Below are 24998 nucleotides of genomic sequence, written 5' to 3' on the forward strand. Positions count from 1 at the left end.
CATATTTATTTATACACATCACCGTTTGAAATATATCAAGAAAACCTATTAAATGGATAGAGTTTTGTCAATCCAAGCACTTGGGACCAAAGGCCTGGGAGTTATTTTCAGACACCAAGTTAACCAATTGAACTTGTCATTCAGACATGTACCTAAAAAAATAGTCCACCAAAGTAAAATACCACTGATATACATGCATCATCATATGCCGAGTATAAGCGAGTTTCAGCCACATTCCATGTTGAAAACAACATTTTTTTTTTAAATATTATCATATCATATGACCTGAGAATAAAAGATGAAGTGGAAACCATGATCAGGTCTAACAACAACTAAAAGAGTCCACATATGCAACATAAAATTACATTCATTCCTACCAACCTTATTTCAACATTTTCACTACACAGTAATGAACCGTAGATTTGCAAGTTTGCTTGCCAGGGGCTCTTCATCGTCAACCCAATTTCCCCGTGGGATTCAGGTTCACAATTGCATTGCAGCAACCGATTTGAACCTGAGAATGCTGTTTTATAAAATTTCATCAGGCATTGTGGACAACAGCAGCCCTTGAACAAACTCGCATCTTTTTGCCTTCTCTTCCTGATCCTTTAGTGAAAGGGGAGACGACTTCACATTTCTGTCATCAAAACCAAATATCAGAACGAGAAAGCTGATAAAAGCATAAACATCATCCACAGGTAGGACAGGCAAGAAATTCCCATGTAGAAGTTCACCCGAGAAGTAATGTGCAATACAAATCATCAATTTCCTTTGAATATTTGAATAAGGCTTTAATACTAAAAGCTCACTAACGTGCAATACAAATCATCAATTTCCTTCAAATATTTGAATTAGGCTTTAATACTAAAAGCTCGATGTAAAGTACCTAAATAAATAAACAAAAACTGGGATGACCAGAACAGATCCCATCCCCTTTCTCAAAGAACAATATCAAGTCTCATCTCCGTCTCATGGCCAAGTCTAATTCATAAATACTAAGTATTCATTTGTACACCAAGGGAACTGGATAATTAACACTATCGTAGAATTACATAGCTTACACTAACAATTTTGCTGCATATACCAATTTGCGAAGCTTTTGAAGTGAGAACAACATGTCAAAAGACAAAGCCAATGGTGTCCTTAATTAAAGATATAGGGCCGCAGAAGTCACTAGTCTGGACCAGCAGCGTATATGTCACCCAGGTTAGTTTTTCTTTAACAAAATACATGATATGATCCTGAACATCTTGTTCCAATAACAAATGTAGGCATTTGTACATGCATAAAATAAAGTTGTATCATGTTAATAATAGTGATATGTTGAATAAGCTGCATCTCTTCAAACTATGACTAGAAAGATGACTTCTCATTGAGAAACAGAGCTTAAAGGTAGAACTTTGAGAGATGTTCATACCACACAAGGAGGCCGGTAGTTTGTCTAGGATTTCCAGTAATAAACAGATAAAAGACCATGCACATTCAAAACACCTGCCTCAATCAACATGGGGGCAAAAGGAACGATCAGACTCTAAAAGACAGTGAAACTTACCTTTCTGACTTATTCACGTCTGAACTTTTCTTAGTTGTTCTTGTTTCACGAGAAAAGTTAGGCTGGACACTAACAAAGTCATCAACCATGGGTAAAATAAATGAAGACAACAACGGATCAGGGGCTGAATTGGAAGACACCGTACAAGAAGAACCCCCGAAGAAGGACTGTAGATTTCCTTCTCGCAGCTCTTTCCTCAGAAGAGAAAGCGTGGAATGAGATCCACCTTTACGTGATTTCCTCTTGCGCTGCATGTAACCAACCGTTAAGGAAATGAAAATATCTAAGTCCTTAGATTGATGTGATGGGGACATAAGGAAGCTCCACGAACAAAGCTAGTAATGCTACTACTACTACATTAATGAAGTAGAGGAGCAAGTCATCTTGCATACTAACTTAAATGTTTTTAAAATGGTCCCAGCAATCAAAAGGAGCAAAGATGATAAAACTTGCAGGTAAAAAGGAGAAACATTATACAAATTTAGCAAAATGCAATTATGATTTTCAAGGTGCATTTGGTGCGTGAAAAGAAAGAACTTATCCTATACAATTTAAAGAGGAAACTAGAAAGGAAAAAAAAAAAAAACTAAATAGACAAGGATATCTTAAATATATTTCCATGTTGTAGGGTTATATGCGCAACCATATCAACGCCCACCCTCACTGCACAGACTGAACAAACCTGCAAACGAAAACAACCATAAAGAAAGGAGATTAGATTCAATAAACCCATTTCCTCATTAGAATAAAAGAAACTCATACAACTCGTGATGAGACAATCTATAAACAATAACTATAAAACTCCATTTCTCTGTACCTGAGTTAATTTTTCCGGTTAGCTAAACTTGAGTTCACAGTCCAAAATTAGTTCATCTAAATTTTAAATCTCATAATGAAAATACATAGTCTAACAATCACGAGACTCAATTAAGTAAAATAACAGCTGAATTGTAACTTAAGTCCATAAAGCTTATAAATTTGAAACTTGGCAAAACACTTTTTATTTCCTTTCAACAGGCTATACGCATTCAAAAATCAACTCGGTTAAGTGAGCTACGCTACTTTGAACAAACATTAGTTACAAAGAGAACGATCACGTCAAAACTCAATCCAATATACATAAAAACAAAAAGGGTATTAAGAAATTAATTGGGGGGGGGGGGAATGCGTTACCCCATTTTTAGCCTCCACTGGATGCTCATCATCAATGTGACAACACAAGCCAACGATGTCGAAATACTCTGAACAAAAAGGGCATCGAAACTCCTCTCTTATTTCATCTTCTCCATCAATTTCTTCAAACCCCATAAACATATCTGCACTTTCAACCCATTTTCATACAATAAAACCATTTTCTAAAAAAATAAAGGCAAAAAAAAAATTGCTTCTCCTAATCGATTAAGTTAAGCGACTTCCTTTTCCTTCATTTTCCACCACACCGCCCCCCCCAAAAAAAATAAAAAAAAAGACAGACGGGACTTCCAAAGCTTACCAGATCGTAATTGAAGAGCCGATTGATATCTCTTAGAAGCTGAAGAAAGACGAGCACTCCATGAATCAGCATCCATTGTTTCTAAATCACCCTCTTGCTTATATAAATTTTCAACCCAAAAGGCGAAAAAGGAAGATTTTAATTTGAGGGGTTAAAAATTCAATCTTTTGGAGCTCTGGTCTTAGATTTGTGAAAGCAAATGAAATTAAAGTAAAGAGGAGGAGGAAGAGGCCAGTTAAGAGTTTGGGGTTTGATGATGAGACGCAGAAAAGGAAGAAGAGCTGCCTGTTGTTGTCCCTCTTCGAGAGTGAATTTCGTTCGAAAGAGGAAATTTCATCTATCAAGTCTTTGCCTTTTATATTACTCTTATTTTCTTTTGCCTTCTTACGTTTTAATTTTTCTAATTTTGTAAAAATAAATATAAAAAATACTCCCACTACCTTAATCAGATTATAAAAATTTATTGGTTCAGCCAACAATTTTTTGAGTGGATTGAGTTGGAATATTTTAATGAATTTTGTTTTATTTTTCATTCTTAATAATGGTTAATATATGATGAACTAGATGCTAAAGTAATGGATAAAAAGATATTTGACAAAATCCCAATCCGATTAGTAGATAGTTGATACAATTATGCAAGTTATAACATGTACAAGAACTTTGGCATGATATTTAAATTGTTAATCATCCTAAATATAGCTTAAATTTGACTCACGCTAATCACTTTATTGTTTCTTTACCCTTCTCTTATAATTTCCTCCTTATCCATTCGAAATAAAGTTTAATTTTGCCCATTTTGAATTGTGCTTTCTTTTGCTTTCTCTGTTCATTTTCAAACCATGAAATTAAGGTAACCATAATAATAACACAACCCTTCTCTCAGTTTTCTTTCCATTTCCCGGCAACCAAACAAAGAGGGCCGTGCCTTGTGTTAGCTGCGATACATGTTTGTGGAAAACGTTCTAACACAAGTAGTTTATATTTATAGAAACAGAGGCATAACCATAAGCAAGGGTTAAGATCTTAATATGACATATAAACATTGTATAAATAGTTGAAAGCGTTAATACTTTTCTTAATCATATATATAGTTAAGCTGATCCTATCCTCAAAGGACAATGTCTTAATCATGACAACAGAAGAATATTCACTTGAGACGGGCAAGTAAATAAAGTAAACCACTCTCATTTCATCATAAATACATTGATTTTTCAATCGAATTTCGCTGTTGATCAATTCTGTGTTTCTCTAGTTGTCAAGCAAAAACTAAGCCATAGGACATGGCCATCAAAGAAAAAGCAGCAAGTTCTTCATCCTCTCCTACCTTCCTTCTCCTTTGACACCTTTGCTTCTTCACTACCCATGTTAATGATAATGAACTTTGCAACAAAACTTCACCGCTCAAAGCAAGTAATCTGATCTTGACAGTCTCACCTAACCCACTAAATCTACCACTAGGTTTCATGTCATCAACAGACTCATCATTTGTTGTAGCAATAGAAGCAGAGCTTGTTGTGATGGTGCTGGATGATGACAACGACGACGATGATGATAAATGCCATTTCACTTTCTTCTTCTCTGATGCTTCGTTTAAACCCAACATTGCTCTTCTTCTCTTCCTATATTTTATCCCACATGCATTGCACAATGACTGAAATTACCAAAAAGGAAACATACATACCCCCATTAATCGACAATGACCTAATAAATTGATTATTGACCACAGAAAATCATGTATGGGAAAAAAAAAGATGAAAACTTTACAGGTGAAGGGTTTATAGTAAAGCTAATAAATGACATTAAAAGAAGACAATAAATAAAACCAGAGTTCAAATGATGAAATACCTTGGGGCCAGAAGGGCCACCTCTCCAAAGAGGGGTCTTTGTGGTCTTGCAGTCAGTACAAAACTTCTTCATGGTCTCACTCATTGTATCTTCATTCAATGATTTCTGAATCATAAACAGCAACCAAATCAGTGTTTAAAACGAAAAAGAAAGAAAGAAAGGTTTGAATTGAAGTTGATTTTGTTGACCAACCTGTTCTCTAAGATCCATAACCCCCATGAACCAATTCTTCCAACAGATCTTACATTAAACAGGACAGCAAATGGGGGGGGGGGGATAAAATGAATATTGGAGCTTGAAGAACAAAGAAGTACCAATTTGCAACTAAAATAAATGTAAAGAAGAGAGGTAAATAAAACAGAGAAAGGAAAGAGCTTTTCGTCTTTCACAGATCAAAACCCAAGAACAGAGAAAAGCTTTTGTTATGAAAACGAGCAAGGAAAAAACATATTCAAAAATGAAAAGAGAGACAGAGAGATAAGAGAACCGACAGGGATAGACACAAAAACCCTAGAAAGAGGGTTACGAAAAGACGATAATACCCTTACTAACACCAAAGCGCCGCCTCCTCGATTGATCAAAATGAAAAAACACCCGCCAAAATTTTTTTAGGATGGCGCAATCCACGTGGCAACATGGAGGGGAGTGAGACAGAGATAAATATAATTGACTCCATTGTTAAATTTCTTTTTAGTACGGTTTTTGTTTTTTTATAAATATGATTTAACATTTTTTGTGGTTAACTACAATAACTAATATAATTATTTTAATAAATTCTAAAAAATAGAAATAATTTTAAACATTAGTGAATAAATTATTTAATGCAAAAATATTATTTTACCTTTTAGGTTAAGTGGAAATGTTCCTTAGCAAAAAAAAAAAGTGGTGCCGTACAGTTTCTGCTAAATTAATTGAAATTATTGTACAACTTGAGTACAAGTTAGAAAGCTTAAATTTAAATCAACGATAATTGAAATGAATTCCAACTAAAGAGCATGTTTGCCTTAAGTAGTTTAAAACTTGATAAATAATAAAATTTAAATTTCAATACATGGTCGAACTCAATTTTATTGAGAATAATCGAAAAATTAACAATTATTTGTAATATATCAATAATTAATAAAATCCTTTACATGAAATGTAGTTGAAACATCGAATTACTTAAGAGAGAATTACAACAATAATTTATCATCACCTTCAATTTTTTTTTAAATTAATTACATTTTATCAATAAAACACGACATAACACCTAAAAATTCTTTATAATTAGAGGGCATACCAACTAATAATGTCAGTACCTAATATTACACTTTTATGCAATTATTTGTAACACCCAAAATAAACACACTTTCATTTAAAACTAGTTAAATAAACCGACTTAATTTTAGCCTAAAAGCAAGCTTATATTTAAAAGTAAATTCCACTTCTCACAACACATTTCAATAAGCTAAAATGAAAAGAAATATCAAACCAACAATTATATGTCTATTTCCACTTCAAAGCAACATATAAAACAATCTAAATGGAGTCGTTCGGATTTACATGGATGCAAAAGGATATTCCCCTGTGAATCATAATTGTTCTGGGCATATGCCAAAATCATCAAACCAAGCTTTTGCAATTGCAAAGACACAATATATTTGTTTTACGACCATTAAATATAGACTCAGTCTGGGTTCCTCAATATACTGTCCAAGCTCTATTCTGTCTCCATTACCCCTTCATGCATAATATGAACCTGGCTGTGCTGTTAACCCACAGCCAGCCCGCTACCATTCACACTGTACCTTCGACCATACCCGACTGTGGACACAACCCAAAGACTAGATGCCTCCACTGGAACCCCCCCCCCAAAAAAAAAAAAAACTATTGTCCCATCATCTCCGTAAGGAGTTCAATACTGGACCAGATAACTCCTGGAATACTAACAGCTTTTATAGCTCAAAAGCATACAAATGGTAGTCAGATATGCAGTCCCATCTCAAACGACATAACACGCTCCCACTAGTGCACCAACACAAAAACAAATGCATGCAAACAGCAGCACTACATACCTCTAACTGAAACTGAATCCCCCTGAAGGAACAGGAAGCTCACCCCCGCCAAAATGAAACCCTGTTTGAGAGGCATCACCTGGCGGCATTGTCTCATCCTCCTCCTCCAACCAATATGTCTCGAGAACTTTCACAGCCTTTTCATAAATCTCAGTGTTATCGTGGGACTGTAAATTCTCGATCTTCTCCAGACCCTCAGCATCATCAATCATTTGTGCATAGAGATTCACTCCTCCGGTAGTGCCCAGGTTCTTATCAGCTTCTCCTACCTTCAAAATGTTTTCAAGCCCTTCTAAACAGACTGTAACAATCCTTGGATCAGGGCAGTTAAGAAGATCACACAATGGCTTTATACAACCTTGACTAACAAGGAATCTGAAACACATGACATGCCCAAATGAAAACTAGTTTATCATTTAATTCTTTACCAAGAAATTATTCCAAACAACTAAGATGGTAATAGTTTTCATACTTGATCTGATCATGAGTACCACCAGATGTGGCATTTGAGATGGCCCATGCCGCTTCTTTCTTGATATCAAATTCAGCATTTTGAAGCAGATGAACCAGTGGAGATATAATATTAGCTTCAATTACAGCCTGTAAAATCCATATCATTTACACACCGTTTCTTGTCATAAATACTACAGACAAAACCACAGATCCAAAAGCGATAAAACAAGATAAATATAAAGGCAACAAGAAAGTGATACAGTTCCAAATTTTACCTGTATCTGCTCCTTATTTCCGGCTGTGATATTTGAGATTGTCCAACAAGCTTCCTTCTTGATGCTCTTTTTGAAATTATTTGTCAAGAGGTTTAAAAGGCATGGCAACGCTTGATGATTGATAATACACTGTGTGCCAAAAAGATTTTCTCAGAAACGAGAAAAGACAAAATGGTTATACCATATAAGCAAAAAGATTACCTTTAGCAACTAAATTCAAAAAATTTTGACTAAATGGCAAGAGACTTATATTCCTAGTAAGATCTTTAAAAGACAACCTGGGAAGTAGTTGATACCTGGGTTTGACCATCATCACCTGTGACAATATTTCCAACTGTGCGAAGAGCTGGTATTAGCACTGAAGGACATGGGTGCCTGTGAAAACCAAGAATTTTAGATTTAGAAGAAAACAAAATAAAATTTAATCACAGACAAAAAGAATGAGACTTAATCAGCAGCAGAAGTCTAGCTCACATCAATAGCTCCACCAGACGCCCACAAACACCTGCTTCTATAACAGCTTGGATTTTGTCATTTGTACCATCAGAAAGATATGAGAGCGCCCAACATGCATCAGTTAAGACTTCTTCATCATTTGAATGAATAAGGTGTGTCAATGCAGGAAGTGCAGGTTTAACCTGAACAATTAATAAAGGAAAAGCAATAAGATAGATAATTCAAACCCAAGACTGGTTGCATACGTATTTGTGGTTCAATAATAGTACTTGATATAAGAGATGTGCAACACCTCACTTCCTAGTACACTTAGCAATCTATTGCAAAGCATAATTTTCATGATCCAACATGCAATCCACTATCTCAGATTTCAAAGGCAGCCAAAGGACAATGATTTTGCATTGTAAGTCAATATCAATGAACATGGAACAGACTTGGGAATCCTTGTTAAACCCACAACAATTCCCCAAGAAAAGAAGGGAAAGAGGGTCAAACCAGATCAAAGGGAGGCTGGGGCTTTCCCCGACAAAAGTTTGAGAGAGTCCATGTTGCATTCCTCAGCATAGAAAGTTTAGCATGCTCATTTAACTGTGCCAACAAAGGAAGCAAAGCACCATGACTAAGAACAAGGTCACGACATCTAGGAGAATCTCCAGCAACATTTCCCAGTGCCCAGACAGCCTGAACATTCAGAGTGAAAAGAGAATAAGATTGTATACAATATTTCATTCTAGCTTTTGCCAAGTAAAGTTCATTGTGCACACTTCTTAATTCTGTCGATCAAAACTATGCTGAATGCCTTCCATATGCTTACCTGCTCACGAACATCATCACTTGGTGAAGCAAGTAATTTCACAAATATAGGAACAGCCCCATGATCAATTACCACCTTTGTGTTCTCAGATGTCCCAGAAGCAATATTAGTTAGGGCCCAAGCTGCCTCAAACTAAGAAATATGAAATCAGTAAGAATCTTAAATCTAGAAATTTGAAGTCATAAAATAATGTTTAAGTTAACAAGAAATCCAACCTGAAGCTGTGGGAAATCATCCCTCGCAAGGAATTCAATGAAGCGAGGAACAACTCCTGCTTGTATCACTTGGTCAATAGGTGGGCTGCGTTCTGGGAGAAATAACAAAAGATATTATTAGTTCAGAATTTTTATCACTATCAAACAAAATTATTACGTGATTAAATTCTAACCTATTGAAAGCAACTTCCTAAACTGTGTGGTTGCCTCGAGCTGCATATTACTATCATCAGCCCAGACACCAGCAACCATGGCTGGCAAATTTTCCAACTGCAGTCAAACAGTTGAACAGGATCAGAACAATCCAATGCGATTTAACTGTAATAGAGTAAACCATGGCAAAAGAAAAATTCAAGGAACATGCTGCCAATTACTAAAAACATTTTGCTTTGAAATAAATTAAAAGAAGAAACCCATGTTTACAACTCTAATTAATTAAAAACAAATTAAGAAAAACGAATTAGAAGCACTAATTTGAGAATTCAAAAACCAACCCCGAATATTTGTTGCAGAATTTAAGATAACTAGCTAACATAATCTTTAAGCTTAATAAACGAAAAAAAGAGCCATGATATGAGAAAAAAATAAAATGAATTGCTTATTCGACAACTCATGTTACAGTCTACCAAAACATTTAAACAACAACAGAGTTCCCAATCAAATCAACGAAAATACACCAAAAAGTATAAATATATGACCTCATCAACACAATCGAAACCTAATATATGCAAAATTCTCTAAATTTTAAAAACCTACCATAATCCTAATCCGATAAGATTAATTAAAAACCGAAAAATATCTGAATAAGCAAGCTTCAACAACTTAAAGCAATTTATGAATACTGAAAAACAAACGAGAAAAATAGAACAATTGAAAATCGACCTTTTTCTCAACGGCAGAGGAGTGAAGAGAAGCAGGCATTGGCTGCGCTTGAAGCCCTTCACGCCGCTTCTTCTGCAAACTCTCTTCACGGCGATTCTTCCTAATCTCCACCATGTTATCCTCTCTCCTCCGCCTCCCTTCCTCAGCGTCCACCGCCACCTTGTACCTGTTCCTTCGAACCTCCGTCCTCGAGTTTGGTCTCAATGACATCTTCTCCGATTTTCAGGAACAAAACTATAATTTAAAAGAGAATCGGAATACAAAACACTATTTTCCTTCTTCACTGAATATCCCAGAGGAACAGAAAAATCTTTTTGAGGGTTTTGATTAGATTTTTGATCGATTTTAAGAAGGGAGGAGGGATAGAGGGTTTATATAAGATTGTAGCGGAAATCGATTTCTAAAATGGTCGTGAATTGGGACATAATTACAATCCTACCATTTTCCAGTAATTGGTAAAAATGCTGCACCAGTCGGATAGGGCCCAAAAATAAAGACCCAAATCAAACGAAAGCAAGTCCTTTCATAAGCCCAACCCATAATAGTTGAACCTAAGTAGAAGTCAGCGCAAAGTTTGAGCAATGAGAGAAGTCATGATCCAAAAAATAGCCTTCAACCACTCATGCCAAAAGATGAATACTAGTGTGATGGTTCAATTGAAACTCAAACCCAAACATCAGAGCTACCAACACTCCTTAGACATGGACAAGGTTTTAAACCTCCTTAGCTTGCCAAGGGGCACAACCAAAACCTAGGGGGAAAAAAATGGAAAAGCAGCACTATCAAAGATGTCACAATGAACGAAACCGTCATAGACTAAAGGCACCTTTAGATGCTCGTTTAATGTCGATGCAATGTGGTTCCTATGAAAATCTATCTGGTCGCAATTTTAAAATGTGTTTGGATGGCAAAGCTGTTGTGCAGTGTAAGCACTACACTGTAGAATTCTCATTGGGAGATTGGACTCTTTTGAGTCCCATTAAAATTTTTAAAGTTGAGTTTACAGCTTATATCCATAAGGAAATTATTTGATATAATATCAGTAGAGTTTTGTGAGTGTGAGTTATATTTATTTATACTAATTTATCTGTCATGTGCGTTGTGCATAATTTTACATGTTTATTTTTAAAATTTATTAAACAATATGATTTTATAATTTTTAAAATATATATTTGCTAATTAAATGAGAATTAGGCTAATTTATAATAAAATCTATTAAGTCTAAAGAATAGTTGAGAGAATAAAATAACATTTTAAAAGTAATAAAAAAAGTGGGTAACGATCGACAATAAAATATTAAGTTATTAGATAAAATAACTTCTCATTGGAATATAAGTCAAAATTTCATTTAAAAAGAATCATTACTTTAACACTTCATTGTCTTTGACATAATATAAATAACATTCACAATTATGTAAATATTATTAAAATCAAATAATAGTAAAACTATTGAATATCAAATAATAATATTGAAAATCAAAATACTTAAATATTTATAATTCCATTATTATTAAGAAAATATATAAATTAATTGGATTCAAGTTTTTCATAGTTTTTAATATTATTATGTATTGTTTATTTTAAAAGCATTTTAAATATTCATATAAATATTTTATTAAAACTAATATTAAATTTTTTATTATAAATATATATATAAACATTTATAAAACATAAATTAAATTAATATTTTATTGATTAAATATTTAAATAAATAAATAAAGTAATAAAGTTAGAATTTTGTTTAAAAGAATAACTGTAGTAATCTGATTTAAAATATACATATATATATTACTAAAATATTACCAATATGGTTGTACAAATATAAATGTGAAAAAAATATTTTAAAGTTTGGTAAAGTAAATAACCATATTTGGTTTTTAATATTATTATATGTTATATTTTTTTTAAAAATCGTATTTATTATATTCTATTAGTGTTAGATTTATATTTTAATATAATGTATAATTAATAATAAATAGCAAATAACTTTGGTTATATCGATGAGCATTGGACGCAATCTTTTTACTTCAGACATTCTGATGAGGCACTGTGTGTCAAATTAGTGTCTTGATTGAGTGCCAAATTGATGAGGCACCAAAGAGCACTAAAGTGCTAAGCAGAGAGCATTGGAGTGCTGAACAGAAAGCATAGTACTGAACACGTACAAGCATGTGAATAACCCTATTGACATGCCAATCATAACCTAATTGTTTACTAACTTCACACGGGCATTAATACTGTATTCGCAACATTTAAATCACTGTAGTGTCATCATGTACATATCATCCCATTATAAAACATTTCATATCCACTTGGTACTTCATATATGTTTATAAATGTCACATATGCAATACTTTATAATTTAGTCCTTAAATGTTGAATATCATTATATTCACATCAACTCAAATAAAAAGCAAAATAAAACATTACAAACATAAGAAGAACTAACATAGTAAGTTCCATATGAGCTTACCTGACAAAAACAACAACAAACAAAATAACGAGGACTATCCCGCAATTTTGTTTTTTCTTCGATTATCCTTCAATTGATTCAAATCACGATCTATAATAATAATTCATTTTAATTATCAATTCCAAATACTTTATACCATTCTACTATATGCACATGACATTTCAAATTCACTTTTTGAATATTTCCTAAAATTTTGCATTTTATTCAATTTAGTCCCTAAAACCAAAATTGTTATAACTTCCAAATTTGAGTCTCGATTTTGAAATTGATTTCAATTCCATCCTTCTACAGCCCTCTAATATATATAATTGCAGAAATTTAACATCAATTCTGAATTATTTACACTTTAGTCCCTAAGTTCAAAACTAACAACTTTCACTTTACAAATTAGTTATTTTTCACTTCTAAGCTTCAAATCTGACCATTTAACACTAAGAACTTTAAGAAATCATCAATGAAAACTTTTATAAACTTTAATGGTTTTACAAATTGGTACACATGCTAGCTAAATCAAGCTCCCAAGACTTCAAAAACATAAAATTTACAAGAAACGGACTTGAAATTGCTTACTATTTAAAGGACCAAAGATTGGAGGCTTCAAACCCTATTATTTTCTATAGTTTCGGTGGAGAGATGAGAAGAAAAAGGAAGAAAAAATGGTTTTGTTTTAATTTTAATTCCTTTTATACTTAGATTAAATTAATAAATCTTAATTACTTAAATTAAACTTTAAATAACTTAGCTTAATGATAATTAACAAATTTTGATAGATGCAAGTTTTCATCCACCACCGTTTGGTGGTTTAAGAAATGTCCAATTGCTCAACTGGTCATTCAATTAATTAAAAATGTATATCAATTAACTTTTATCATTTTTATAATTTAGTCCTTGTAAATTAACTATCTAACTGACAAAATTAAAGGACCAAACTTTAATTAACCTTTATACTAACCTTGTAAATATTTAATATTTACGGACTCGATCATCGAAAATGGGATTTCGAAACCACCATTTTCGACACCACTAAAAAACAGGTTGCTATATTATTGTTAAGCAATATATACATAAGGAACTATATGTGAGCTTAGATGCATACTTGCTATGCTCAAGGTGCCTATTGTTGGACCATCCTTCACTATGGATGGTGGTGCCCATATTTGTGAAAGCAAATATGACTCTAGGCTTTGGCTTTCATGCAAGACCTAGGTACATTGTATTGTTGCTTGAACCCATTATGTTGCAGTAAAGGAATTTAAACCCATAGTCATCCTCCACTATTTCCCTCACTTGTACTGTGATCACACCTGAAAATTTTCCAACCGAATAAATCATGGTGCTCTACATCAAAAACTTACATCATCGCAGTAATAAATGTATATCTTTTAATATAGTACGAGGACTAAATCTCTGATTTGAGGATAACAGAGGGACCTAAACCATAATTTAACTAAGAAAAGAAAAAAGAATTTTCAAATAAATGGATTTTCCATTTTTGAAAATGAAATCAACAGTACATCCAATGTAGCAGTCTTTGAAGAAATGCATGCCCCAGTCGTCGTACAATATATCTTGAATCCTTATGAACTTGCAGTTATAAAAGGCTACGTTGTCCCTTGATATTCTCATGGCAATTGTCTGTGCCAAGATTTTTATACCATCCAACATCTAAGTTAAATTCTGTAACTAAAACAAGCCATGAAAGGACCAAGAAACCCTTTTAATATTCAATTACAAACCTAATAATATAACGCTGAAGTCACTTATAGTACTATAAATTAATACGAGAGAACTTGTAATAAATGGAAATGTTATCACAAAGGTAATGTTAGTAGTAAACCTGCTTATGGGTCGGGCTGCCTGACCCAGCCCAAAGGCTCTCCCAAAATGTGGGAGGGTTTGGGCAAAAATATAGGCCCGAAAAATGGGCTTGGATAAAAAAATAAGGCCCATTTAGAAAATGGGTCAGCCTCAAGTAAAGCATTTTTGGCCCCAGGCCCGGCCTAGCCTGTCCCAAATTCACTAAAGGACAAAAAAAAATTTGCTTTTTATAATATGTCAAAATTTGATATTATATTTTTATAATGTTATTAATTAGTTCAAATAGGTAATAATATTAATTTTTCGATTAAAACATTTTGTGGTAATATATAATTTTTTACCCCAAAAGGCTTAGAATTTGACACATGGCTTCGCATTTTTTTTAGGTTTGTGTCACTTTTTTTACATTATAAGACAATTGTCAAAATTTAATTTTGATCTCTAAACCATGTTAAAACTTGAGATTTAATTTATATATTTTAATTTTCAACATTATTTGGTCCCTCTACTTTTATAGTGCCATTAACTAGTCTAAATAGTTAATACTTTTAAATATTTCAACCAAAATAATGGCTTCAATTTTTCATATGAAAACTATTTCAACAAAAAAAAATTGATCTTGATGATTTAGAATAAGTGTTTTTAGGGGGAAAATCCTAATCAATATTTTCAACATCATTTTTTTTTGTTATATGACTATCAAACAATTTTTTTTCAAATTTCAAAATGTCACACCGGAGAATTTAATAGAAGAATTTTAATGGTGGTAAGAACTGGACCTGAATTTTTAAATTCAAAAAGTAGAGGACTATATTCTTGAAAAATAAAAGTAGTAAGACTAAATTTCAAATATAAAAAATATATAGGGACATAGAGCATATTTTAATATTTGAATTTTTTACTCAGTAATTTGACACAAATAGATAATAAACCTAACACAAAGCGTGGCCCAGAACCATACTAGTTTTAAATATTATTAGGATAAAAAATACAAATATAATATAAAGATGTGAAGGTTAAAATGTGCCATAACTCCTTATACTCTTCAAAAACTTAGAGTTTAACCCTTGTCTTTTATTTCAAATAATTTAGTCCCTTTGCTTTTCAAATTTAAAAATTCAAGTTCAATTGTTAATACTGTTAAAATTATTTTATTAAATTTAGGTTCATTAGAATTAGAGGTGAGTGTTCGATCGAATTGAGTGAAAAAAAATTTCGAGTTAATCAAGTTCACGAGTCCTATTTTATCATCCTAACTTAATTTGATTTTTTTTTGAATCAAGTCGAGTGAAATAAAATTTAAGTTGAGTCGAGTCGAATCGAGTAAAATTTTTTGAGTTACATTAAAAAAATTAAACATGTCAAATAAAATTATTGTTACAATATAACTAATTCAATGTTAGAGCATATAAATTTGAAACCATATATATTTGAAAAAAACTTCAAAGCAAAATAATAAAAAATTAAGATACTTGAACATAATAAATTTGATCGAATCGAGTGAAAAAAATTTCGAGTTAATCAAGTTCACGAGTCATATTTTATCATCCTAACTCAATTTGATTTTTTTTAATCAAGTCGAGTGAAATGAAATTTGAGTTGAGTCGAGTCGAATCGAGTGAAATTATTTTAGTTACATAAAAAAATTAAACATGTCAACTAAAATTATTGTTACAATATAACTAATTCCGTGTTAGAGCACATAAATTTGAAACTATATATATTTGAAAAAAAAACTTCAAAGCAAAATAATAAAAAATTAAGATACTTGAGCATAATAAATTTGAATCATTCATTAATTAGGTCCCAAAATTATTATTTTATAAAATTTTTAAAATTTTAAATTATATATATTAGAATTTTTATAATTTTTTATAAATATAAATTTTGAATTATTTAAAAATGTTCTGAAATTTAAAATTTATTTTGAATTTTTGTTGAGAGAGAGATTAATTTAATTATTTTCAAAGTTAACAGGCATTAAAAGGATATTTATACAAATCTGTTATTCGACTTATTCAAATTATTTGAGTGATTCGAATTGTGAAATTCAACTCGACTCGAACTCAAAACTTGAATTGAGTTATTCGACTTAACTTGAATAATTCGAATAACTCGATTCAATTAACTTAGAATTTAAAAAAAATGATTTTTTTGAATCGAATTGAGTTTTACTCACCCTTAATTAGAAAGTCATTTTTTAGTTCCATGACTACCAAGTGAGTATTTTTTTTTTAAATTTTAAAATATCACACGAACAAATTTAACAAAAAACATGTTAATAATTGGACTTGAATTTTGCAATTTGAAAAGTAAAAGGATTAATTTTTTGAAAATTAAAGTATATAGATTAAATTTCAAATTTGTAAAAAGTATAGGGACTTATGACATATTTTAACCATATGTGAATTGCCATAAAAGGGGAGCTATAATCTCGTTATTCTATGGTGCACATATGCCTTAATATTGAAAAATTATTTTGTGGACTCTTCCTATCACATCATTCATGATCTCTTTCTAATTATTTAATGATATTTCAACAATTTTTTATGTCATTGACACATAATTTTGATTTTTTTATCCTAAACCCCGAACTCAAAATCACGAACCCTAACATTGAACTCGGTATTTGTTAGGATTGACCTAATTAAGCAACAAACAAAAAAATAGCGGAATAAATTAAGAAATTGAGCACACAAATTTAACGTGGAAAAACCCCTCCAAATAGGATAAAAAACCACGGGCAAAGATAATTTTACTATAATGGCAAAAGAACGAAGAGTACAAAAGATGGAGATAAAGACTAAACCCCGAAAACTCGAAAATAAAGAATCCTTAAAATGTAAACACAAAATTCTCTAAATGTGTTATGAGTTCTAATCTCTAATGGGTGTATTTTTCTAAGGTTGTAAAAGAGCCTATTTATAGGCTAAATTCATAGGTCAAATAATAATAAAATAATCTAAACTAATTAATGTTTGATTGAAACAAGTAAACAGCAGTTAACTGAAAGATTATTTTTCAAATTTGACCGAAAATAGGAGTCATATTTAACAAATCTCCACCTTGACTCATATTTCCACAACGCCATCTTTTCCAAAGCCCGCCACGAGCCTAACTTGAACTATGCAGGGAATTAATTGAGTCAAATTTGTGCTTAGAAACTGGAAGACTTCTAGCCTTCGACTTGTACACTATCAAATCAAAACTAACCTGGGTCTGATTTTCACGAACACAGTGCTCTAACTTTTCAAAACCTGCATCCAAAAGAGAACCTCTTTTCAATGAAACGATCATACCTTTTCCCCTCCTATGACCAAGTTGCCTCTGCTCTAAACGAGTTGACTTCAACTTCATAACGGACGAGGGACGCCCAATTTCACCGGTCACTGTAGAACCTTCCAGATTATAAAGACTGCCGGTTCTTTTCCCTTTCAACAAAACGAGAGCTCCACGAGATACTTTAATGCCGCTCGACTCGATGTTAATTCTGCATCCTTTCAAGTCTAAAATATTCAAGGAGATGAGAATCTTTCGTAAATTAGGTACATACCTGACATATGAGAATGTCCTAATCGTCTCATCGTGCGTCTTAATTTTAACAATACTAATACCAATTACCTTACTAGATGAATCGTTTCCCATGCGCACAACTCCACCTTCAACCGAACTGTATGTGGAGAACCATTCTCTATTGGGACACATGTGGAAAGAACTTCTTGAATTTAGGATCCACTCGGACGTGAGCTTGGAGTTATCGCTTGTTGACACTAATAAGAAATCATCACCATTTTCATCGGCCAAATTAGCACCAGCTACATCTTCCTCGTTACTCTCAGCAGCTCTTTTAGTTTGCAGTTTATAACAATCTGCTTTGACGTGACTTAACTTTTTACAATAGCGACACCTTTTGTCTCATTTCTTTGATGCTACCAAAACGAAAGATTGCCCATCTGTCTTGATATCCAAATGAAGCTCATTGTCGATTTTGTCTCTACTCAACAAATAACCCTTCACATCTTTGAACGACAGTTTGTCTCTGCCATAAATTAGGGTCTCCCTGAAAGACTTGTATGAAGGAGTTAAAGAGCACAATAATAGCATAGCTTGATCTTCATCATCAATATGAACCTCAGCGTTCTTTAAATAATTTAAAAGAGTAATGAATTGACTGATATGATCTCTAAGAAGCTCACCTTCATTTATGCAAAACGTAATTCAACACTAAACGGTTAGCCAGAGACTTAGTCGCATAAAGAGTTTCTAACCTTTTCCACAAGGCAGATGATGTCTTCTCCATCAATACCTCCTGCAATACCGTATTCGCGAGGCACAACTGGATTACAGACAAAGCCTTTTCATCAAGCTCTTCCCATTCTGTTTTATTTAGATTCTCAGGCTTTTTCCCGGTAACAACCTTTTTCAAACCGGATTGAACTAGAATTGCCATCATCCGAACTTGCCACAGATTGAAATTTGTCTCACCATCGAACTTCTCAATTTCAAACCTTGTTGTTGCCATATCTGAATGACCTGATCTATGAAAATTGAACTAGCTCTGATACCACTTGTTAGAATCAACCCGATTAAGCACGAACAAGAAAAATAGCGAAATAAATTAAGAAATTAAACACACAAATTTAACGTGAAAAAACCCTTCCAAAGAGGATAAAAAACTATGAGCAAAGATAATTTTACTATAATGGCAAAAGAATGAATAGTACAAAATATGGAGATAAAGACTAAACCCCGAAAACCCGAAAATAAAAAACCCTCAAAACGTAAACACAGAATTCTCTAAATGTGTTATGAGTTCTAATCTCTAATGAATGTATTTTTCTAAGGTTGTAAAAGAGCCTATTTATAGGCTAAATTCATAGGTCAAATAGTAATAAAATAATCTAAACTAATCAGTGTTTGATTGAAACAAGTAAACAGAGTTTAACTGAAATATTATTTTTCAAATTTGACCGAAAATATGAGTCATATTTAATAGTATCTCGAACTAAAACTCAAACTCGAACCCTAAACCCTAAAGATTGAACCCAAACTCAAACCTCGAACCCTAAACCCTAAGCGATTTGGGTTTGGGGTTCGGGTTTATGGTTTCAAGTTGATGGTTTATTGTTTAAGGGTTGGGTAAAAAAATTACCAAAATTATGTGCCAATGACATGGAAAAAATTGTTGAAATATCATTAAATAACTGGAAAATGATCATGGATGATGTGGTGAGAAAGGTCCATAAAATAATTTCTCCTTAATATTATTGTTCCTTCCATAAAAAATAAAAAGGAAAAAAGTATGGAGTTGTTAGTTAACAATTAACTAATTTAGGGTTTAATCTTATATTAACCCTTCCTTTATCCTTCACTATTCTTCTTTCAATGCTTACCAAGAACGAAATCAGTAATTTTATTTAAAGGATGAAAATTAAAAAAAAAATCGTGTTAAAAGTATTAAATTAAATTATTAGTTTTTAAAGAGAGATTTTAATTGGGTTAACAGACTTATTAATCCACCCTTACAAAAATGCTTACTAAGTATTCATAATTTGTATGGTATTTATTTTGTGGCCCAGTATTATGAAATCCTATAGGTTCAAATAAGAAAAAGGAAACATGGATACTCCTATTCACACCTAAAAGCATGGTATTATTAAATGAGATGGGCAGACATTGAGTTTTAAATTCTGGGTGAAGTTGAATTTCCAAATAACTCTAAAAGTAAAATGTCAGTCACAATCCTGGTAAAATTACTCATAATGTTGTAATATATATGGTCCCTTACTATCCACTCCATCCATTCGCCATTTCACCTCTATAAATGCTTCAATAAACACTCTCTTCACTACCAAGCTTTTCTGATTGATAACATTTGTATAACACCAGCAATAAACAAGGCTTTGAGATATGAAATACATACACATTATGTATGTAGAAAGATCGAGTTTGTATTTCAAACCCTTGGTTTTGTTGCTGCTGTTGTTTTGGAGTTGTGCATGAACATATTATTATTATTAGAATGGAATTTGTGTTTTATGTATGTTCAGAGTATAGATTATGTACAAATGGTAATGTTTGATTGGAGAAGTCTTGGTAACAAATTTAAATGAAAAAAAGAAAAACATCTAAATTGTCGTGGTGGACTTTAAAAATGATACAAAATTACCAACTTTGTATCAGTTAAAGAACTTACATCCTATGATTCAGCCCCTAAAATAGATCTCATCCCAAGTTTGGGAAGTTTCATATTAGAACCCAAAAAGGAAAAAGCACAGGGATTATTGGTTTTGGTTAATCTAAGACAAGAATGTGTGGATTAAATCTGGGTTTCATTGTGATAATGATAGGATTAGTGGTGGAAACAGAGATAGGGGAATCGATGAGATTTGAGCTTGAATCTGGGAAAACCAAATGCATTGCAGAAGACATAAAGGCAAATGCAATGACGGTTGGGAAATACAGCATTGTGAATCCAAGTGAAGGTCAACCTTTTCCTGATTCTCATAAACTGGTAGTCAGGGTATGTTGTAAACAATTTTGATGATTTTTATGTTAAATGTTTCTGTGTTTGGGAAATTAAATAAATGATGAAATAGGTGAGTTCATCAAATGGGAACAATTATCACCTAGGAGATCAAGTGGATTCAGGTACATTTGCATTTACAGCAGCAGAGAGTGGGGATTACACCACTTGTTTTTGGGCAAATAAACACAATCCTCCTGTCAAGATGACCATTGATTTCGATTGGAAAAGTGGTGTTGCTGCTAAGGATTGGTCCAAGGTTGCGAAGAAAGGCCAGGTTGATGTATGTGTTTTCTAACTTTTCTCATTATCTATTATTGTTTGTGTTTCATTTTCTTGAGTTTCTGCATTTCTAAAGATAATTTATTTGAGAATGAATGTCAAATACGTCTTAGACACCGCTAATGACTTAATATTTGGTTTCATTTGATGCTAGACAATGGAAATTGAGTTGAAGAAACTGTATGACACAGTCGCAGCCATTCATGAAGAGATGTTCTATCTTCGTGAGAGGTATGAAACAATCATTGCTGTTATTATAGCTGCGAATTCATGACTACCCTAGTTGAGGACGAAGATAGTTTAGGATCTGGATAACATGATCATAGGCTTGGATTCCATGTTTTCTTATTCAACTTGTATGTTTTACAGGGAGGAAGAAATGCAGGAGCTAAACAAAGAAACAAATTCAAAAATGGCTACTCTTACAGCATGTTTGGTTGGGTGTATTGGCTACAAAGAAACAAATTCAAAAATGGCTACTCTTACAGCATGTTTGGTTGGGTGTATTGGCATAGCCAATACACCCCTAATCGATGGGCCCCACATAATCCCCATTTAATCTGTTGTTTGGTTGGTTGTATTACCATTACATCCCAAATCTGTTCCTTCTCTAATACACCCTGTCCCGTAATAGTTATTCCTCCCATCCAGCGCCGATTAGAGAATCCTTACCCCATTTCTTATTTTCGTTTCCTTTTTCTACCCTCATAGATTTCTGCTTCTTCTTCCATCGGCATTGCAGATCTATCCTCATTTCTTTTGCTTTCATAACAAATCCTCAACATTGTTTCATCGGAGGCCGATTTCAGGTATGAATCTTTGTTTTAACATTGTCTTCGGCTTTCTCTGTTTTAATTTTTCTCTTATTTATTCGTTTTTTTCGTTTGGGTTTTGTTTGAATGCAAGCTTTTGTTCCATGGATTTGTTATCTCAATCGGCTGACACTTCATCAACGCTCTCTTTAGGGTTAGTTTCATCTTCGCCGCAGTTTATACTGGGTTACTATTGCCCGGAGATAGGATCATGGGATTGGATACTCCATCAGGAGGGAATACCAGTCATGGGTATTATACCCCACATGGTAGAAAAGTATCTTCTGCTTCAATTTTCTTTGAGAGTTTGCCATATAAAGTGAATCCACAAACTGGGTATATAAATTATGAGAAGTTGGAATAGAGGGCGCTTGATTTTAGGCCTAAGATATTGATTTGTGGTGGTAGTTCGTATTCGAGGGAATGGGATTACGGAAGGTTTCGACAGATTACGGATAAGTGTGGTGCTGTTTTGCTTTGTGATATGGCTCAAATTAGTGGACTTATTGCTGCTAAGGTCTGCAAGCTGTGAAGAACTGTAATTATTTGATAGGTTATTTGCTTTATGTGTTGCACTAAGGCTTTATTCATGATTTATAGCTTCTGAAATATACCTGTTTATCCTGAAAGTTTTGGTATTCATGTGGTAGAATTTGCCAATTTTCCTGAAAGTGTTGTTGCTCTTGCAAGAGAAAAGGCTGCTGAATTGGAAGATTTCTCACCGACTTCAATCATTTCAACTGGTGCTGGACAAGAGGTTTGGCTGTTATTTTTTTTGTTATAATACTTGTCACAAGGCTATAATATGCCTGCATTCTGGTTCTGGACATGCAAAGCCTTTTGTTTAGATGATTTTCCTGCTTCAACTATGGTGTTTGGACTCCAGCTTCTTTTTGTCTTTTCTTTGGATGGACCAACTTCGCCTTCTGTTGTTGGATGCCTCCCTTAAATTAGTTAATAGCTTTGATATTACTTGCATCAATACAGTTGGTAGGGCATAGGACTACTATTATAACTTGCCTTCCAGTGGACCATCCATTCATTTCAAATATGATGTTCATATCTGTTGCTGTTTGCTCTGAATGTTGTAGCTAAAGATAAAAAATTGGCATTACCTAAGGAGAGGTGATCGGTGACTCTGGTAGCATTTCTCATTGCTTAAATTCATAAAATTAATAACACAGTAGACCATGTTGAGAACGGTGATGAAGCCGATTGTTTTTCATTGTAGCACATATATTTGAGTTATATATGTATATAGTTTAGCTCTTATTCTAGAATTAGTTTGCTGTCATCAGTTGGAAAATTGCCTATGCTTTTGAAAAGGAGCTTTGATATGCCCTTTTCATCTAGAACAGTAGTTGCTTGGAATTCTAGACTTGCAACTTTTATTTCTTTTCTTGAAGTATTCATGGCTGGCCTTTTTTTGGTATATCTCTGGATACGAGTTTGAAGATGTCTCAAAAAACTTAAAAAACTGAACATACTCGAGTACGAGTAGCATAGCTTGCAAATGCGACTCTATGGTACTCTTATTTATATGTGTAGTTGGTGATGTTGAAATGGATGACTCATTAATATATCAGAAAGTTAATCGGTTACTACAATGTTTAGCTCTTTCTTAGTATTTTGAATTTGCCTATGTGTATAATGTGTCAACTGATGCTACTGGTGTAGAACTTAAGGCTAAAACTAAATTTTATATGATTTCTTCCAAGAGTTGAATAAGATGAAATTACTTTTTTTTAATCTTTGCTTCTTCTTTGCTGGAATTTACTTTTTTTTATTTGGAAATTATTTGTTTGGTTGTTGAGAAAGGAAGGGAAACTAAATCATGATATATGTATATATTTGTTTGGATAAATCATGATAGTTTGTTTTTTTGTTATGTTGTTTAACTTAGTTATTTGGTGCCAGAGCTGAAAACCCGAATCAAGAAGTACTTTGAAGGGGATGAAGAGGCACTCCCTTCAGTTCTTGAGGCCATTTTGCGTAGAAAGTTAGCTGGGAAGCATGAGGAGACCGATGATGAATTGATGGATGAATTGGAGGTGCAACCACGAGACGATGTGGATGATGAAGAGTTCGAGTCAGATTTTGATAATTTGTACTCGACTGATGAAGAGATACTTGCAATGTTTTTGATGAAATAAAGTGTGGATAGAAAACCTGTCAATACTTGCAATGTTTGTCCATAATGTTTGTAAATGAGAAAATGACCCTAGTCTACATCATTTCTCAAAGCCTGCGATTGCATGTAAATGTCACTAGAAAGCTGTTGCTAAGGCTTAAGAATCTGTTTTATGAGTCAGTGTTGGTTGTTTCAAGTTCACTTTAATGTCACTCTGTTTACTGCTTTATAGTTTAACTTTTGTATGGTAAGTGATTTGTATACTAGTTGTTTTTCTTGAATATGCATGCAGAACTTATATATTAGAAGTTACAAACACAGATTTGCTGCTTGATAACATATAGATCTTTTTTTTTTATAGTTTACCATGGTTGCTTTATGCCTATGTGATTGTTCATAGAAAATTTTTTTTGGAAGAAGCCTATGCTTGACATTTGTTTAATCCATGTTTTCTTAGCAAGTATCTACATTATTAATCTATATTATATAGTATTATATATTATGATTTTATTAAATTCATATAAGAATATTTAATATTAAGAATTTTATTAAATTATATATTTTTATTAAATTATATTTAATAATAATTATTTTAAATTATATTATATAGTATTATATATTATGATTTTATTAAATTCATATAAGAATATTTAATATTAAGAATTTTATTAAATTATATATTTTTATTAAATTATATTTAATAATAATTATGTTAAATTATATTTTATAGTATCATATATTATGATTTGAGTAAATTCATATAAGAATATTGATTATTAATAATATTATTAAATTATATATTTTAATTATAATATATTTAATAATAATTATGTTAATTTATATTTTATAGTATCATATATTATGATTTGAGTAAATTCATATAAGAATATTGATTATTAAGAATTTTATTAAATTATA

The 24998-nt window shown here is 32.5% G+C and overlaps 4 protein-coding genes across 4 annotated transcripts; 1 reads left to right on the top strand and 3 right to left on the bottom strand.

Moving 5' to 3' along the window:
- Positions 1–241: 241 nt before the first annotated feature.
- Positions 242–3423, bottom strand: LOC107893289 (protein DEHYDRATION-INDUCED 19 homolog 3). The gene is made up of 5 exons (XM_041085555.1): positions 3045–3423; positions 2726–2868; positions 2157–2234; positions 1553–1806; positions 242–637 (listed from the first exon to the last, which is right to left on the bottom strand). Exons 1-5 carry the CDS (start codon positions 3118–3120, stop codon positions 529–531), a joined length of 660 nt encoding a protein of 219 aa, XP_040941489.1. The 5' UTR covers positions 3121–3423; the 3' UTR covers positions 242–528.
- Positions 3424–4095: 672 nt separating this feature from the next.
- On the bottom strand, positions 4096–5656 carry LOC107893291 (GATA transcription factor 15). Its single transcript, XM_016818235.2, has 3 exons — positions 5082–5656; positions 4890–4994; positions 4096–4695 (listed from the first exon to the last, which is right to left on the bottom strand). The coding sequence occupies exons 1-3, from the start codon at positions 5106–5108 to the stop codon at positions 4300–4302; spliced, it is 528 nt and encodes a 175-aa protein (XP_016673724.1). The 5' UTR covers positions 5109–5656; the 3' UTR covers positions 4096–4299.
- A 698-nt stretch (positions 5657–6354) lies between these two features.
- Positions 6355–10381, bottom strand: LOC107893290 (importin subunit alpha). The gene is made up of 10 exons (XM_016818234.2): positions 10039–10381; positions 9330–9426; positions 9157–9248; positions 8942–9073; positions 8623–8808; positions 8146–8309; positions 7968–8046; positions 7672–7800; positions 7416–7543; positions 6355–7318 (listed from the first exon to the last, which is right to left on the bottom strand). The coding sequence occupies exons 1-10, from the start codon at positions 10246–10248 to the stop codon at positions 6946–6948; spliced, it is 1590 nt and encodes a 529-aa protein (XP_016673723.2). The 5' UTR covers positions 10249–10381; the 3' UTR covers positions 6355–6945.
- Positions 10382–20624: 10243 nt separating this feature from the next.
- On the top strand, positions 20625–24317 carry LOC107894445 (transmembrane emp24 domain-containing protein p24delta9). The gene is made up of 6 exons (XM_041085556.1): positions 20625–20852; positions 20929–21138; positions 21292–21368; positions 21507–21946; positions 22044–22706; positions 23867–24317. Exons 1-4 carry the CDS (start codon positions 20640–20642, stop codon positions 21694–21696), a joined length of 690 nt encoding a protein of 229 aa, XP_040941490.1. The 5' UTR covers positions 20625–20639; the 3' UTR covers positions 21697–21946; positions 22044–22706; positions 23867–24317.
- The last annotated feature ends 681 nt before the right edge of the window (positions 24318–24998 follow it).

The sequence above is a fragment of the Gossypium hirsutum genome, chromosome A13 (genome assembly GCF_007990345.1).
Source record: "Gossypium hirsutum isolate 1008001.06 chromosome A13, Gossypium_hirsutum_v2.1, whole genome shotgun sequence".
Classification (NCBI taxonomy): Eukaryota; Viridiplantae; Streptophyta; class Magnoliopsida; order Malvales; family Malvaceae; genus Gossypium; species Gossypium hirsutum.